A 17,693-nucleotide genomic window follows, 5' to 3' on the forward strand; every position below is an offset into this window, starting at 1 on the left:
AAATTAGATCGATTAGTGTGATCAAATTTGATCGATTGTTTTATCTAAAACTATGCATTTCATTTTGTTCATTGAATGTTATAAGACAAAATAATCGATGTAATTGACGAGAATTTAATATCATCCAAAACTGTGCATCTAATTTAATCAAAAGAATTTCCTGTTTTTTTCTTTTCCTCTCTCTGTCTGTCTCTCTCTCTCTTTCTCTCTCTTTGTTGATAGTATTTTGAAGACATAATCTTAAGGAATTCAACGTTAATTCTCATTAATTATGTAATAATTGATAGTCGGTCAAAAACCCAAATTTATTTTCATTTTATAACACTTATATGTCTAAAAAAAGAAACTCAAAAAAAAGCAAAGAGAAAAAGAAAAGAAACCAGTTTGAATTACTTAAATTCTCATTTGTTTTCAAATATTCTTTATATTTAAATCATTTAATTTTAAATGAGATCACTAGGAGTTATTAGCTAATTAATTGTCCTCATGACATATAAGTTTAAAAAAGGAAAAAAAAATGATATAAGATGTGATGATTAGTGAGAAATTTGAGCAGAAGAAAAGATAATTTAAAGCTGCTAAATGCATTGTTATACTACAAAACGTAATTTTAAGTGAAAAGTTTAAATTGTAATTCACTGTAAAAATTAATTCACATTGCAGAAAAAGACAAATCTATCATGTATAACAGAGAATATTGATTATTCAAAATATAGTAATATGAAAAATTTAGAAAGGGAAAAATATATCTAAAATGTGAATTTCATTGTAATTTCAATTGTTCCATTTTTATTTCATTTCGTTTTCTTTTCTTTCGTTCTTTAGTTGCAGCAATTTCTTCTTTTATTCTATTTGATAAACTATCTTTTGATCCAATTTTTGGATTTTTTTTTTCTCTTTTTTTCCATATATTAATGATTTTTCTAATGCTTTTGTTCTTTTTTTTTTTTTAATTAATTAACTTTTCTATTAAATTTTTAGCAAATTTAGGAGGATTTTTTGATGAATTTATATTTTTTTTTTTTTTGACAATTTTAACAAATATTTTTGATAATTTCAGTCACATTTATCATAATAAATAATAAAATATTTCATCTAAAAATGTTAAAATTCAAGGATGGAATAAATAATAACATTTGTGACTAAACATTTTTTTCATCATTTAAATTGAATAAAAAGAATTGTTTGGAATAGTTTTCTTTTTTTCTTTTTTTTATAATAACTGATGAAATGTTATCTTCTAAATGTAAAATTTTGCTTAACAAGGATTAGTTGCTTGCATCTCTTATCATTAAAATTGAAATTATCATTCCAAGTGTTTACCTTATCACTTTCTTCCTATTCTTTTCATGTTTTCTAATTGTTAATTTAAATAACTCCATCATGTCTTCACTTATATCTTATTGTTTCATTTTTCATCCGTTCATTTAAATTAATTTTTTAAGCTATTATTTAATAGAAATTGTTAGTCGATAAATAATTAAATGTAATCATCTTAAAGAGTAATGATAATAAGAGATGATTAGAACCAGTTTTTTATATTCTTGAAATTATTTCATTGTACTTATCGAAGAACACTGATAAATTTGTTGTTATCATTTAATCTAATCACTTAAATAATTCTTTGATTATGCACTTTATCAAATTATCGCTTAACTGCAGCTAATCTTATTTCTGGATGATAGTAACTGAATGAATAGTTTGAGTAAAATTTTCTTTTAAACATCAATTCTTTGTTTATAAGACATAAATGAGTTATGATAGGAAGTGGTTATATTAGAAATTTATTTCCTTTATTATCACATATTTTTTGATATTAAAAAAAAATTACACAAAACTGACAAAACTTTTCAAATATTACTAATTCTGCTTCTAATTAATTTGCTAAATATGAAAAAAAAAATATATCAAAAATTTATTTATTTTTTTTCTCTCCCATTATTTCTTCCCAGCATTTATTGCATATCTGATCGATAAGTATCAGATGCATACTGCAATGATATTTGCAATATGTCAGTGAAATATAAGTTTGAAAATTTTTTAAAATAGCATAAAATTAATAGCAGACAAATTATTCATTAAATTCATAAAAATAATTTATTGAAAAAGTTGGAAGCGAAAAAATTAGAAAATATTTCTCTCTTTCTTCCTCTATCTCTTTCCCAATTCAGTGAAATTCAGAATTGAATAAATTTTAAAGATGAATTCATGTAAAAAAAATAATTAACTTCAATCTGTGTCAAATCTCACTTCAAATTATGCCAAAAGTTAAATTTACGAGTTATTAAAAGCTGTTAGCACAATAAAATTAGTCGTAATTATTTCACTCAACGAATTTGATAGACCATTTTTATCACTTATCATTAATTTCAAAATGATAACAGAGTAAAAATCTTTTTCTTATCACTTTTTGTTTTTACTTTTTTTTTTCACTTACTTATGTATTAGAGTCAAATGATAGTAAAATGGTTTGAAAAGTTCACTGAATATTTTGCACAGAAATTATCGCATAGCTTTTTAAATTGACTTTGTGATTACTTTCCCACTTTTTTTTATATAGTAGAATTTGTTATTTAAAGTTAAGCAAAAATTTTTAGTTATTTAAATTTGGATTTTTAATTTATTTTGAATTAATCAATCACATTTGAATTTCATTTAGGATTGAACCAAAAAATTTTTTCAGTTTTGTTTCATTCACAATTATTATCATTTCTTCATTTTTATCTAATCACTTCTTTTACTTTGCTTCCTTTATTGAAATATTCATAATTTAAATACTTTTTTTTAGCAATTCAGTTGTCTAATTAATTATCACTTAATTGTTAGACGATTGAAATAAAAGTTAACTGATTATTAGCTCATATTATCATCTTCATTTGCTCGTTGCTTCGTTTTCTCTTTTCCATTTGAATTTTTATAAGTTAATTGGTAGTAGCCAATATTGACGAAATAATTTAAATTTGCTAAATTGTACTTTTAAATTTGCTCGTAATAGTAATAATTAAATAATTTTTGATAGTTAAATATCTAATTAACACAATTATATTTTAAATTTGCTATGATCTTTTTAATAATGAATAAGCAAATTTCAAACACACGAAATAACTATTTATTTGTTCACAAAATAATTAGCAAAAATTGCTAAATTGCAAATCTTTTCAAAACAAAAAAAAAAATCAAACGAAAAAAACAAAAAACAAAAAAGGATGAAAATAAAAAATTTGAAAAATAAATAGGCAATGGATAAAAATGTCAAAAGAAAATAACGAAAACAACAATCTTAGAGACAAAATAAATTCCTCAAACAAGTTCCATATTTTACACTAAGGTCTCATCTCAAAACATTGCTTACAATTATAGCATACACACACATACACACACATACACACACATACACACACATACATATACATACACACACACACACATACATACATACACACACATGCATATACATACACACACATACATGTATATAAGCAAAAATTTTTTTTTCTTATTCTAAATAAAAGAAGAAAAGTGAACAAAAAAAAGGAGCGAAATTTGTTTAAATCGTTTCTTTTTTTTACAAATAATTTTTTTTTTTTTTAATTTTGAGATTTATTATTAAAATTGAAAGTTAAAATATTATAGAGGCAGACGAGAGAAACAGAGAAAATTCATAAATATTAAAGTATTTCAGCACAATGATTCCGGATCCGTAAAGCTTTCAATTTCCATTCATTCCCGAATACGTAAATTATTTACTTGCATACTGCCAGAATTGATTGCGTATTTTTCTTTTATTTGATAATGCAGTACGTCAGCATATTCGTATTTCACGGATTTTTGATTGCCCACGTATTACTACGTAATGATAGATAACCAAATGAGAGTAACAAGTGATAATATTGAATGTATATTACGATTGATAGAATTTATGGCATACGTATTTCACGGGATTTTTCACGCTGACAACTCATTTGTGCATTTAATGTGCTATGAATTTTATGTTAAAATAGCGTTTACAGTTGAAAATAAGAACTATAATTTGATAGAAATGATAAAAATGAGACTTCACTTACTTGCGTTACGTTTCACGTCGACCACCTGCCACACGTTTCCTAATAATTCGTATATTTTAGAAAAAGTCATAGCGTTGACAGTTTCAATATGTTTCAATACTTGTAAATGCATTTGAAATTGAAAACATACATGCATTATATTCAATTGTCAGCAATTTGTCAGTAAGTTTAACTGTCTGAATTTTATAATAAATTATAGTTTAAATTAATGAATTTCATTAAATTTAAATAAAACAGTTGGTAATTTTACAATCGAATAAGAAATTGGAGAAATATTCCTTCCAATCTTTTATCCAAATATGTATTTATAATATAATACAACAAAATGTATTTCCGAATGCTTTAAGTACATGTTAATCGGATTAAGACCGGTTATTCCGTATGAACCGAAGACCGAAAGCTTTGAGATACAATCGTTCATTAAGTAGATCGGAGACAATAATTGAATAATTACTTGATGTATGCATTTTGCTGGTCTCTTTGACTGCTCATCTAAAATTCCTGATTTACACTCCACACCCATAAATTTATATTTTCCGGAGATTTGAAGTAAAAATAAATCCGGAAATATAAACAATTTCACTCAACACAAATTCATCTACCTTTTCATTCTATTATTAAAAATTTTTCTTGAAATTAATATTGTTTTTTCATTTTTTTTAAAATGATTTCTGCATCACTGTATTGTATAGTTTCAAAAAAAGAAAATTGGCCATAAATTTTTTTATTCAAAAAATTAAATTAACTTATGACAATTCAAAATAACTCACTAGTTTTTTCAAAACCAATTATATGCAGTATACTTGTAATAAAGTTAATAACACTTTTTTTTTTTTTTTACTTATTTTATTCCTGCAAATGAAAGGTAAAATTTTTTGTAGTAAAAGTAAAATCTTTTTAGAGTAAAATATGATCTTTTTTTGTGAATAAAAAATTAAAACTCTTTCTTTCAATATATGGAAAATGATGTGTGGAAGGAGAAAAAAATTTTTATAAAAGTTTTCAATAGTTATTTATAATGCAATTATGAACTTTACACTTTTAGTTATTAGAATTTTCAATTGATGGAAAAAAAAAATAAAAATAAAATACATATGTTTATATTCCGGAAATATTACAATCGAAACTTGCCTTTTGATAGGTTTATTTCTTCATTCTTTTCCTCTTCAAATATTCCAATTTTAGTTTTTTCCGGTTTTTGTTATCATTCGTTTCTTTTTCCTTTCTTCTTTTCGACACTTCTCGCTATATTGTTTAATCGTTTTTATGATAAAATCCGATTGCTTATCATAATTTTATTCACTTATTCATCTTATCATTCACTGCTTGCTGGAAAAATCAATATTTCCTTCTTTTTTTTTTTTTGTTTTAATTTATATTTTCTGTTATTACTATGATTTTTTGATTATAATCAATTTTTATACTATTTAAAATTATGATAGATATTATTTCAAAAAAAAAAAAAAAAAATATTATTTTTATAAGACAAAATCTATTTTAAAAAAAAACCTATTTAAGGAAACTTCTTAGAAGAAAAGAAATACATCAAATTGAAATTGAATTTTTTCAAATTGATTTTTTTCAAATTGATTTTTCAAATTTTTTTTTTCAAATTTTTTCAAATTGAATTTTTCACTGCATTAGAAAAATTGAAGATTTAATTTTTTTTAATCTGTTATAAGAATTAAATGAAATTCAGAACAAATTAATTTTAATATCAGAAAAAAGCCTTTTGTCTTTGTAAACAATTTTTAATGTCAAATAAAATCATTTGGATTCAATGAAAGTGAAAAGATTAAAGTTTTGCAAAATTTATTCTTTTTATTTTTTGCAGGAAAAAAAAAGATGCTTCTTGACATGCTCAAATTATTAGTGTCACTCATTGTCATCGTTCATGTCATCTGTGTGACATCATTTTCATTACTTTCTCAAGCACCTCTTGATGAACAGAAACGTTTGTTTCCTTCTTTAAAAAAAAAGAAAAAAAAATTAATTTAAAATTTAATTGTTTACATTTTTAGATTTGTAGTTGGTTTTTGAGTAAAATCTTTTCATGCTAAAATTTTATTCTTTTTTTTCTATCTTTTAAAAATCGATTCGTTTATTCTATTCGATGAATGAATGATTGTTCTGATATACTAGATGCTAACTTAAGAAAAGTAAACTTGTCACGACAAGATGACATAAATCTTGAAAATTACTTGGATGCTTTGATCAATTACAATACAGTAGCGAATCAAATGCAATAGAATGGATGTCAATGTTTCTTTTAATATTAGTTTAATTTATTTTAAACTAACATTTTTCTAGGTGTGTTTTTTTTTTTTTTTTTTTAAATCTGAAATTTATGTTTTGAATTTAGTTCTACGATAAAATTTAAATTTGATATTGAATTCTTGTTTAGGTGAAAATTTGTGGCGTCGTCGTGCAATTGCTAAGCTATGGGAAGAAAGGAGACACATGGGAAGGACACCAATGTTTAAATTTACAGTAATGATATGCATGCATCATATATACTAGTACTGTATGGAGTGTTTTTAGTAGGAAAATAGAATTTATTGATATCATATCATTTGCACGAGAGATTGTATAAAAATATGAGAGTGAAGAGAGAGAGGGAGGGAAAAAAGTAATAATAATTTATTTTCAAAAATGTTACTTAAAAAAAGAAATGAATGTCTTTTTTTTTTATAATAATTATTATTTCATCTAAGAAAAGTTAATTAATACTTGTATATTTCAAATTATCATATAATCGATTATTTTCCTTTGCAAATAACTTTTTGCTTTCATTTTTCTTTTTATTAATTTGTAATTTTATTCAGAGTCCAGGCTATGAGAATGTTGATTTTGTGTTCAAGAATGAGTCAGCATCAAGGACAGGTAGTTTAAAGCATCGTTATTCCTGGGCATTAATAATGTGGGCTATTGTTGATGGTAAAATTGGCGAGAATACGACTGTTTATGAGGCAAGTTCCGGGAATACAGCAGCAAGTGAAGCATATATGTGTCGCTTAATTGGAGTAAAATTCATCGCTATCGTAGGTATTTCTTTCATATTTTACTTGGGAAAAAAATGAAAAAATATTTGAAAATATTTTTTCTTTTAAATTTATTTTTAATTTCCTTTAAACTTTTTTTGCTTTCAGCATTGTAATATGTTACTTAAAATTATATAAAATTTAGCTTTTTGGAAATTAATTTTTCAACTCTTATAATTTACCATTTTCAATTTATATTCATAACAGTAAGCACTCAAATTGAAAACTGATTCAATCAAAAAAAAATTTTTTTCTTTTTTTGCATATTGAAATTGATATTTTTAATATGAATTAAACTGTTTTATAAATTAGACATTAGGGTGATAAAATGATGCAAATGTCAAATATTAAATCAAAGGTAATTTACAGGTACCAAATTCAATCGAACAAGTAAAAGTTGAACATATTCAATCGTATGGTGGCGATATAATTAAGACAGATTTAGGTGATCGATTAATTAGAGCTAAACAAGAAGCCATAAGAAACAATGGCTTTTTCATGAATCAGTTTGCTAATTCGGATAAGGCTGAGGAATATCATGAAAGTAAGTATTTCAGGTTGAGGAAAAAGTCTGATACTGATCATTGGTAGAATTTAGGCAAATTTTAAAATCTTGAACAGGTAAAAAATCTTGACCAGTTCTTGACTGATCAATTTAAATCTTGACCAGCTATCATTTTATCATTTTGTGTTATCATTTTAACATATTTCTCAAAAATTGATAGGACGTATAAACTATTTGTAATGTTTATAAAACAAGCATTTATTATTTATTTATTTATTTAGATAACATTACTTGTAGACAAAATTGAATCTAACAGAATATTATCACTAATTTCTAATTTACAGTTATTACCTGAATTACCTTTCCGTATTTTACGAAAATTTCCTACTTTTCACTTTCCGAATATATTCATACATGTATGTAAACTAGCCAATTGTTATCAAAAATTGGAACAGTAAATTAATTTCTATTTTTTCTTGTTCAAATATCTCATAAATTTCTCTTCTGTAAAGGAATAATTTCATAAAATTTTCGAGTAAAATCGAAATAATATCGTTCTTAATTTTAATTATTCTATATAAATAATTTAGATTTTAATTACTTTAGCTTAATTAATTCGAATTATGACAACATTTCTGCTGATTTCAGAAAACTTCAGTATCTTGAAATTTACTCTTCCAGATAAATGTCTGAAAGAGAAAAAAAGTTGTGAATGATGAAAAGTGCACCTTATCAGTAGTAGTTCTGATTAATATATCTTCGTCTGATAAGCTACTTTGATCGCTGATAAATTGATTTTAAAATGTTTAGGTGGTAATTATCCATTGGAAAGTGTTAATTTGATGCATGAAGTGTTGGCTCAAATACGAGAGGACCTGAACCAAACGATCGAAGAGCCAAATTATTTTGTTCATTCTGCTGGGACTGGTCCATATTTTCATCAGTTTTATTTCAACTTTTTTTTTTTAAACATTTCCATAGAAATACATATATTTGGATTTCGGTGATACTATTGGTTTTGTGATGAAAAACTTAGAAATAAAGTATGATGAGAAGGTGGAGATAAAAGTATGAGTAATTATTAATTCTAAGTCTAATGAAAAGAAATTCAAATTATCTGAAAATACCTAATTGTTTGGTTAGAAGGAAAAAATTATAACATAAATTCCTATTCCATAGTGAACAAACAATTATGATAATTAGTTAGCAATTAATTATTTTAAATAAATTTCCTTTCATTTCCTTGTTTTGTTTAATGTTGGTAAATTTTAAAATTTTAATTTAATTACAAATACAATAAGATAGTTGTTATTGTATTAAAAATTTGACCAAAAAAAAAAATGAATCGTTTTTTTTTTTTTTGTTCTTAAGTGATAATATACATTTACAGCAATGAAAAAAAAAAAAGAAAAAAACTGGAACTGTTGAATTTAATTGATAAGAAATTATTAATTAATGGCTTTTACCTTTACAGGTGGGACAATATCATCCATTGGACGATATGTTAAAAAATACGGTCTGAGAACAGAAGTTGTACTCGCTGATACACAATTTTCGGTGTATTATGATTATGTTATGAATGGACGATTTACAAATGAAAGCGGTAGAGATGTCTGGGTGATACCTGGGATGGCAGGTATCGGATTCGGTGTTATGGGACCGGTGAAACATGGTGTCACATCGAGGTAACTGTGCTGTAACTTGTGTTCTGTCGAGAGCGAAGCTTATTGCTTTAAGATTTAATGATCAAAAAATTTATTTATGAAATATTGGAATGAAATTTGATGTCTGCTGCAAAGAATGCTGTTATTTGTTTGTTTATTTATTTATTTATATACCTAATTATTTACTTTATTATTGTTATTAATGATTATACAATTATGAATAAAACGCCACTAATTTTTGATAATAATCAAAGAAGAAAATGCGATATTTCTTGATTCATTCATTGATTAAATATTAAGCAATTATTTACTAACAATTTGCTAAAGGTACAAACTTCAGTTTATTGCGGGCGGTAATTGACAGAGCCATTAAAATTCCTGATATTGCATCGACCGCAGCAATGGCAGTTCTGAAACGATTAGGCATAAACGGTGGTACCAGCACTGGGGCTAATTTCATAGCAGCACTACATCTGGCTGCAACACATGAGTAAATAAAATTTGTTTATTTGTTTGTTTATTAGAGAAAAATAAGAAAGTATAAATAAAGGAATAAACGATGAATGAATTAAAAAGAACTAATTTATTATTATAATTTGATATGAACTTTGATACGTCTACTACTACTGCTAGTATCTTTCCTAGCAATTATTTTGATTTTGTATTTAAAATTGCAATCAAAATTTGGTGTCTAAATTTATTAATCATTAGTGATATGATAGCAAATATAATTAAAAGTATTATAATTATTGTTTAAATAATTATACATAGCTTTGATATTATAAGAAAATTTTAACTAAATATAAAAAGAATTTAATTAGATTCGGATGCAAAATAAGAATCTGAAACTTATTATTAGTTTAAATTATTAATCAAAATCATTCAAAATATTTGCCAAATTATTTAATAATAAATTTTCAGCAAAGCTTCACTCTTTAACAATAACAGTCAACGATTAATAATTGCCACAATATTGGGTGACACTGGTGATTACTACGAGTCATCGTACTACAACAGAACATGGATCAGTGAAAATTTCAACGTTCACGGTGGACTGGCAGTGTATGACTGTTGGATTAAGGTATACCGCTAATCTAAGTAATTAATATAATTAATAAAATATTTTGAGCGGAAGAGAATTTTGATAAATTTTGAATTAATTTTGATAAATTCAATTTCATACAAATATTATTAATTTAAATATTATAAGCTTGAAATTATAAAAGTAATGAATTTAGCTACTGATTACTTCACAAATAATTGCTCATTTTTCTAACTTTTTAACATCATTTTTCTTTTTTTCATTTTATTTAAAATCTCACAAAATTAAATTTTCTTCATTTTTCCCATTTGTTTAAAGGAAAAAGAAATGTCACATGTTATGAAGTCGAAACGAAAAAAAAAAGCTATTTTAGGAAATTGAGGAGGCATTTAAATTTGGATCAGATCCACTGATTTCCGGACATGAACGATGTGATCAAGCTAATGCGGTTAACATGATCGATTTCCGGAGTCGGCGAACAACATGTTGCTTGTAACTCATTCAGTTTCGCATTTCTTTTTGCATTTTTTACTTCCTTTAATGCTTCTGTTGGAATTGAATACGATTGATTATAATTCTGATTTCAATTTCAATTTTAAAATGGTTTTGAATTTTCAGGATTAACTTTAGCTTTAGCTTTTCTTTTTTTTCGAAATAATTTTGCAACATTCTTTTTTTTCTCTTTTTTCTGAATATTTTGGATAGTATCATTTTCTAAATAGTGCAGTAATTAGTGATATTACTAGGTGAAAGATTGTCAACACAAAATGACAAAGTAATGGAGAAATTTGCAAACATAGAATGAAATATTTTGCATTAAAATTTAACTTAACTTAATAATATTTTACACATAAAATCAATAAATATATTTCCATCACACTTATTAATGTAATTATAGAACACTTTTTTTTTAAAAAAAAAAGAGATTAAATTGTCCAAAAAATATTCTCTTGGTATAAAAATTTAATTTGTACCAATAAGAACTCATTGTTAACTCACATCTGAAACATTATTGTTTCTCTTCTTTTATTTTATTCCAAATCTCGACTAAATTAAGAAATTAAATTATCGAATTCAGTTCCAGTTTTCATTTATCAAAGTCATTCTTTTGAGTGATGAGCTGCTGTGAAGAAATTTGGTGGATAATATGCTTCGCCCTCAAATACCCATGGCTTTTGCTGTGGCAACTAAAAAATACATTCATCGAATAATTAATTTTCATTCTAAAAATGAAAAATATTTTTGGTTAATTTAATTAATAACAATTTACTTAATGTATTATTGATTTTTACTTCTATCAATTATTAACATTTCATTATTATCATTTCATGAATATCTTATTATCATTGAATCATTCTAAATTGATCTGAGAGAGATTGACACTGTCAACTTTATACAATTTCCATCTATGTTTACCTATATCATTTTCTTTTTTTTTGAATTATTTTTTTTCTCAATTAAAAAGAAAAAATTTTGATTAATTGATTAATAGTAATTAATTTAATATTATCGAAAAAGAATGCAACCGTACAATAATATCAATGATAACTGTTAAAATTTTGGTATGAATAAACTGATTATCATACTTTATGGCACAGTTAGTGCTTTTTTCGATTTCTACTAATCAAATTTCTAAGTTACATTAATTCTCATTATACTTTGAAATGCTATTTACTTTAAAATAAATTATTTTAAAATGCTATTAGAATGGTTAAAGAAATATATGATTTAAAATATTTTTCCAAAAATTAGAAAAATTTTTAAAATTACTCGAAATTAAAAAGAATCAAAGTGTAAATATCGGGAAAAAAGTTTTAGATTTGAAAATTCATGCATATTAAATGAAAAAAAAAAAAAAAAAAGGAGAAAGAAATATGGATGTATAAATGAAATATTTGAAACAATAAACAGTCGAACCACTTGTTTATCAAATGGACCCCATTCCAATCCAGTTTCATTTGGTTTGTTAAAATTTTTCTTGCCTTCCTACAAAAGTTCAAGGTTAAGGTTAAACTTTCGGGTAGTTATCATATAGGTGCTTCTATTGGTGTCCTTTTGGTTCTTTTGGTAACTAACATATACAGGAAATGTTGATGAGAGAAGAATTTAAAACAAAATGTGGAAAAATAACTTCAATATATTACCTGAACTTCAACCGGAGATACAGCTGATATTGTCGGTGTAGCTGTTTTTGCTGATAAAAGTGGTGAAGACTGAGGTGCAGGAGGTGGTATTGGAGGTACAGGTGACGGTAACTAAAGGAAGGAAAAAAAATTAATACTAAGACCTGAATTCGTGGAATTGGCTCGAAGTTAAGATGAAAGTTTCAGGAATATTCATCGTACGGTGCCTTGGCACTGTTTTGGTACCATTTCAAAAAATATGATAAAAATGAATTTAGAGTGAAATATAGAAATGACTTTAATGCATTACTTTAACTTCAACCGGAGATGCAGTTGATACTGTTGGAATAGCTGTTTTTGTTGATGAAACTGGTGAAGGCTGAGGTGCAGGAGGTGGTATTGGCGGTGCAGGAGGTAGTACTGGCGGTGCAGGAGGTGGTATTGGCGGTGCAGGAGCAGAGGACGACGGTGTCTTTTTGAAATTAATTTCTTTCTCTTCAATGACAATTCTTTCCTTTATATCATCTTTCTTGCTTACTTTCACCTGTCAAAGATATTGCTATAAGCGGAAACAATTTATCTGAATCTTTACTTTAGTTAATTGCCAGTAGAAAATGAGAATTATAATTTAGAAAATAATCCAAAAATAAATTTCTAATAACACTTCATCTAAAATTATGGACAATATTGAGAGTTCATTAGAGTATATGAGACACAAACAGGTGCAAAGCAGAAACATTACATTACAGTCTTCTATTATGTTAAACGAAAGATAAAAATCAAAGATGCCTTTCCCTGTATTCCAGCATTTCAATTTCAGTAAAATATTAGTGAGTAAGAAATAATTAAATTAAATTCCACCGAACACCTTTCTCTGACTTTTACTCTTCCTAAGATTTCTTCTTTTTTCCTCTGATTTCACTTTTTCCAGTTTTTGCCAAAGAAGCCATATGAGTAAAGCACAAATTGTACACAGAATAAGATCCAAAGCACTCATTTCATCCCAAACCAACCACCGTTCCTTACTATATGTAAAAAAGTCAATGACTTCAGAAGGAAACATGAAAGAATTTAAATGATAACTTCACTCCTAACTCTCCATTTGTTTCTTGATCTGTCCAGAAGAAATTTGAAAACATTTCGGAACAACTAACATATGGCAATTTTAACGAATTCATTTTAACTTTACAAAAATTTTGCACAACAGTACTTAGTTAAACTGAAAGGAACTTCAATTTCGATTTTTAGGGTTTTTAAATCAGATTTAAATCTCCCATTCGTGTATCGAGAAATTTAGGCTGCTAGAAAATTAATAAAGTGCACCAAAGCATCTGTTCATTTTTATTTGAACGAAAAATGCATTCATCAATACTACCACAGTCACTCGATAATTACATTTCTCATTGTAAAAGTAAATTTTGTTAGTGCAAAGCAAATATTTTGGGTATGTCATCATCAGGATTACTCGGTCTATAAATGAAACACTTCACTAACCGAATGAAACGATGCAATGCCTCTTCAAACAGTCTTCAACACTAAATGCTAAACAACTTCGTCAAAACAGACAAATGTTCGGTTCGTTAAATATTCAATTATTCTGACAAAAACCATGGAAAACTAATAATAACCATTAATGATAATAACTAAGGTAAAGTAACATAAAATGAATTAACCTTCTCTCGTAAAATAAATTCTTAGAGGTTTAAGATTATTCGCGACACCTATATTGCTGTGGCAGCAAAAACTTGAATTAAGAAGTTAAGTAAGGATATAAACAAAGTTTCCAAAAGAGGCCACTTCAAATTACAACAACCACAAGCAGTGACAGCAACATCTTGTGTGTCAAATTGTTAACCATCATCAATATCATCATCATAACTTTCACTTTTTCATCGACATATTATCTATCACTTCGAGAGATTAACATCGAAAAAAAGATAAAGTTGAATGAGATCGAGAAGAAAAAGAATTTATCAAGCCTTAATACTTAAAATTATTTTCCACTCGTTTCAAGCTTTATTTTTGGTGGTTTAAATGCTGTTCCTTTCAGTGATTTTCCTTCGTATTCTTTTTTTGCCTTCTTTGCCATGAATTGTCTCCATGTACCTCGACGTTCATCACGTGACTCCTTAAAATTGATCAGTTCTAATGCAAACTCTCAATAATAATTACCCATAAAGATCTATTCCCTATAAGCATATAAAACATCAATTAGAAGAAAAATGAAGATTAAATTCAGTGTGACCAAAACAGAACTATTTTTGTAAGAAAGGACCGAACAAATAATTTCAAAATCACTTTCAATTTTTGTCTTTTTTCTTCAATTTTAAATACTTGAAACCATGACAATTTAAACAACATTAAATTAAATCAAATGACTATTCGAATTTACTTTTTTCTAAAAAAATTACTTCATAATTTTTAGCGAATTCTTCCTCTCTTTTCCTTTTTTCTGCAGCTGCAAGCATTTCCTCTGCTACCCTTCTCCTGAAATACATCCACAATTAATTTTAATCTCAAGAGCAGCAAAGCAGATAAGACAAACTAGTTTATGTCTAAGAAGACCACATCATTGCTCAGCAAAGTCTCAATAACATCATGAATAACTGTACTGAATACTGAAATTAATAATCAATTTACTCCATAAATAACATATTGTAAATTGTACAACAAAACTGAATGTTACGAAAGAATGAACTGACTTCTCTTCATTTGCTCTGTCTTCCAACATTTTCCGCTTTTTCTCACGATCAGCAAACACCTAAACATCAAGAACTTAAGCATCAAGAAGAAGAAAAGCAGAAAACACACATTACAAATACAGAAAAAGTACAAAATTCCAATTATAAATTAAATTGATCATTTCAGAGACAAAATACGATAATGTTCATTAGCTGATAAAAAAGTGATTTGTTATAAAGCTTTGTTTTACATCCCACTTATGCGAAAAAACCAAAGACGAATATGACACTTTTTTGTGTCCAAAGTATCGAAGTGGAAAGGCAAGAGACGGCAGTAACGTTCAGAAACAAAATAAATAGCAAACCTTCGTGACTACCACCCAAAGAGCTTTATTGTACGCAGCTGGTTCATCTTCAGGTATTTTATCTCCTTGACCATTCTTCTTTTGCTTACGTCGTTTTTCGCTCATCTGTAACTCAACAGTATATAAATGATAATGCAATTAACCTTTAATCATGTATGGTCAATAAATGAAACTGGTGGAAGAAATTAAAATAAATCCAACTTAAGAAATTACAATAAAATTCAAATAATTTAACTTTTTTCCTTAAAATCATGCATGGCAAAATGTAGATGTAATCGTCGACAACTTCACTGGCTCTTAATACTTTATGAAATTTCTCAATTTCAGTTTTTAAAATGCTTAAACTACAATTGTCACAAATACCGAGCTCCAAGTGAAACTCATTATTTTATGTAAGCTTATATATTTATTGGAAATATTGGCACTAGTTTCATTAACAATGAATACACTGAGAATGCAAATCAAGAACTGATTTAAGTAATGCAGAATTAAAGTGACTTAAGCTTACAATGATTGCTAGACGAGCTCTTGCTTCTGTATAAGTTTCCCGACATTTCGCCAATTCATCTGGATCTTCGATCATTTTTATAGCCTTTTTCACTACTGAAATCATATTGTGCATTGCAGTACAACTGCCATATCCAATAAACTTATTTGATAGAGAAATTTTATAACTGACTTATCAGGAAAATTTCCTGATTATTTGGAAAAAAGTTCGGCTAAAAAATTCAGCCTTCTAGGAAACTTCCATTATTCCATTAGATAGAATATGAGTTATTCATTCAAATGAATCAAATGGAAATTATCTTCGCCCAACACGATCGAAGGAGGGAAAGAGAATAACGAGAAATTCATAAAACGTAATTACATGAGCTCCTAAATTTGAAATTAATTTTAGGTATTCCAAATCTCTTTGGAAAAAAAAATTTCTTACCATCAAATGCACGTTCAGCTCTTTCACGATCATCGGTATTTTTGTCCGGGTGAATAAGCAAAGAAAGCTGTAAAATCCAGAATAAAGGAAAAATTGAAATAGAAATACTGAAGGAGTCAAAAACTCCTGAAGAATACGGGTTTACAAATCAAAGATTAATGCCAAAAACTAGATTAATGCTAAAAAGAACTAAAAAGTGCTCATCACGAAACCTTATTTCTTGATGAAAAAGTCGTTACCTTTTTATACTTCTTCTTAGCCGCCTCAACATCTGTATCTGGATCAATTTGCAAAACCTGAGGAAGAGAAAACTATACGATTCAGTACAGATCTTACTTGATTCAATAATTTAATCGCATTTAATTCAATGGAATTCAGTGAATCATTGCAGTAATTTCGTCACTGTAGATGCTGATGCATAAACCTGTCCTTAATGAACAGTTACCAGACTACCTAATTTCTATTTGACATCAATGATTTGAATCAATTGATCCTTAGTCGATGAAGCAATAATGTCTCTCAGGAGGTTACTTAATTCATCGTCATGCATAGGATAATAAAACCCGTCAACTGCTCCGCTATAATAAAAGATCAGATTAAGCAAGAACCAAATTTTCTATGAACAGTTACCAGAATTAAACAGTGTAATGCACACAAGTAATCATAAACTATCACCTCAAAAGGATTTAAATTCAGGTAAGTGGAGCCAGGACGTAATAAGCGATCAATTTGTTGCTTTGACGTTAATACCGAGTCTCTCTTCTCGGTTTCTTTCAACTAAAACAATAAAATTTTTTTTTCCAGAAAAAAAAAAAAAACTTTAAGTCAGACTAAACTTCAAAAAGTACAGAAAAATCAGACTAACATCACTGTAAAATCGCTCAAAGTCGGATGAATCCCCCATGATGCATCAGTGTATCATTAACAATGCCAAATGTTTATGCGATTCTTTGTATCCTAGACATTTTAATTAATAAAATAAAAGAATGTTCTGTCCGATTCAGCTTGATTCAACACCAAATTACTTAACCTGACTTTTAAGAGATATAAAAAACAGGTCACAGTACTTAGAGACCTTTTATTTAGGGGACCAAGCCACTGCTACCGAAATTCGAATTCAGTAGAACCACTTGTCACTTAATTACAAAAACATTTGACCATAATTAGAGGGAAGTGAAAGTTTTCTCAGTTTTGACAATTTAATAGCTGCTCAGATTAAAATGTCAGACCAGATAATACATATGCATTGACAATATATCCAGAAATGAAACCAG

At 26.8% G+C, this 17,693-nt stretch overlaps 3 protein-coding genes across 3 annotated transcripts; 1 reads left to right on the forward strand and 2 right to left on the reverse strand.

Annotated features, from left to right (window-relative positions):
- Window positions 1-5,909: 5,909 nt before the first annotated feature.
- Bm6003 (Pyridoxal-phosphate dependent enzyme family protein) lies at window positions 5,910-10,812 on the forward strand (the record flags this gene model as incomplete). The annotated part of the gene is made up of 9 exons (XM_001897093.1): window positions 5,910-6,018; window positions 6,469-6,554; window positions 6,890-7,105; window positions 7,475-7,649; window positions 8,421-8,537; window positions 9,085-9,295; window positions 9,615-9,764; window positions 10,196-10,355; window positions 10,690-10,812. The coding sequence occupies 9 exons, from the start codon at window positions 5,910-5,912 to the stop codon at window positions 10,810-10,812; spliced, it is 1,347 nt and encodes a 448-aa protein (XP_001897128.1).
- A 604-nt stretch (window positions 10,813-11,416) lies between these two features.
- Bm9396 (uncharacterized protein) lies at window positions 11,417-13,436 on the reverse strand (the record flags this gene model as incomplete). The annotated part of the gene is made up of 5 exons (XM_001897092.1): window positions 11,417-11,503; window positions 12,234-12,302; window positions 12,461-12,571; window positions 12,750-12,983; window positions 13,308-13,436. The coding sequence occupies 5 exons, from the start codon at window positions 13,434-13,436 to the stop codon at window positions 11,417-11,419; spliced, it is 630 nt and encodes a 209-aa protein (XP_001897127.1).
- Window positions 13,437-14,432: 996 nt separating this feature from the next.
- Window positions 14,433-17,323, reverse strand: Bma-dnj-30 (DnaJ domain containing protein; the record flags this gene model as incomplete). The annotated part of the gene is made up of 9 exons (XM_001897091.1): window positions 14,433-14,567; window positions 14,851-14,926; window positions 15,142-15,200; window positions 15,486-15,590; window positions 15,994-16,088; window positions 16,420-16,486; window positions 16,659-16,715; window positions 17,095-17,196; window positions 17,285-17,323. The coding sequence occupies 9 exons, from the start codon at window positions 17,321-17,323 to the stop codon at window positions 14,433-14,435; spliced, it is 735 nt and encodes a 244-aa protein (XP_001897126.1).
- Between the last annotated feature and the right edge of the window lie 370 nt (window positions 17,324-17,693).

This window comes from Brugia malayi (genome assembly GCF_000002995.4).
Source record: "Brugia malayi strain FR3 genome assembly, contig: Bm_008, whole genome shotgun sequence".
Classification (NCBI taxonomy): Eukaryota; Metazoa; Nematoda; class Chromadorea; order Rhabditida; family Onchocercidae; genus Brugia; species Brugia malayi.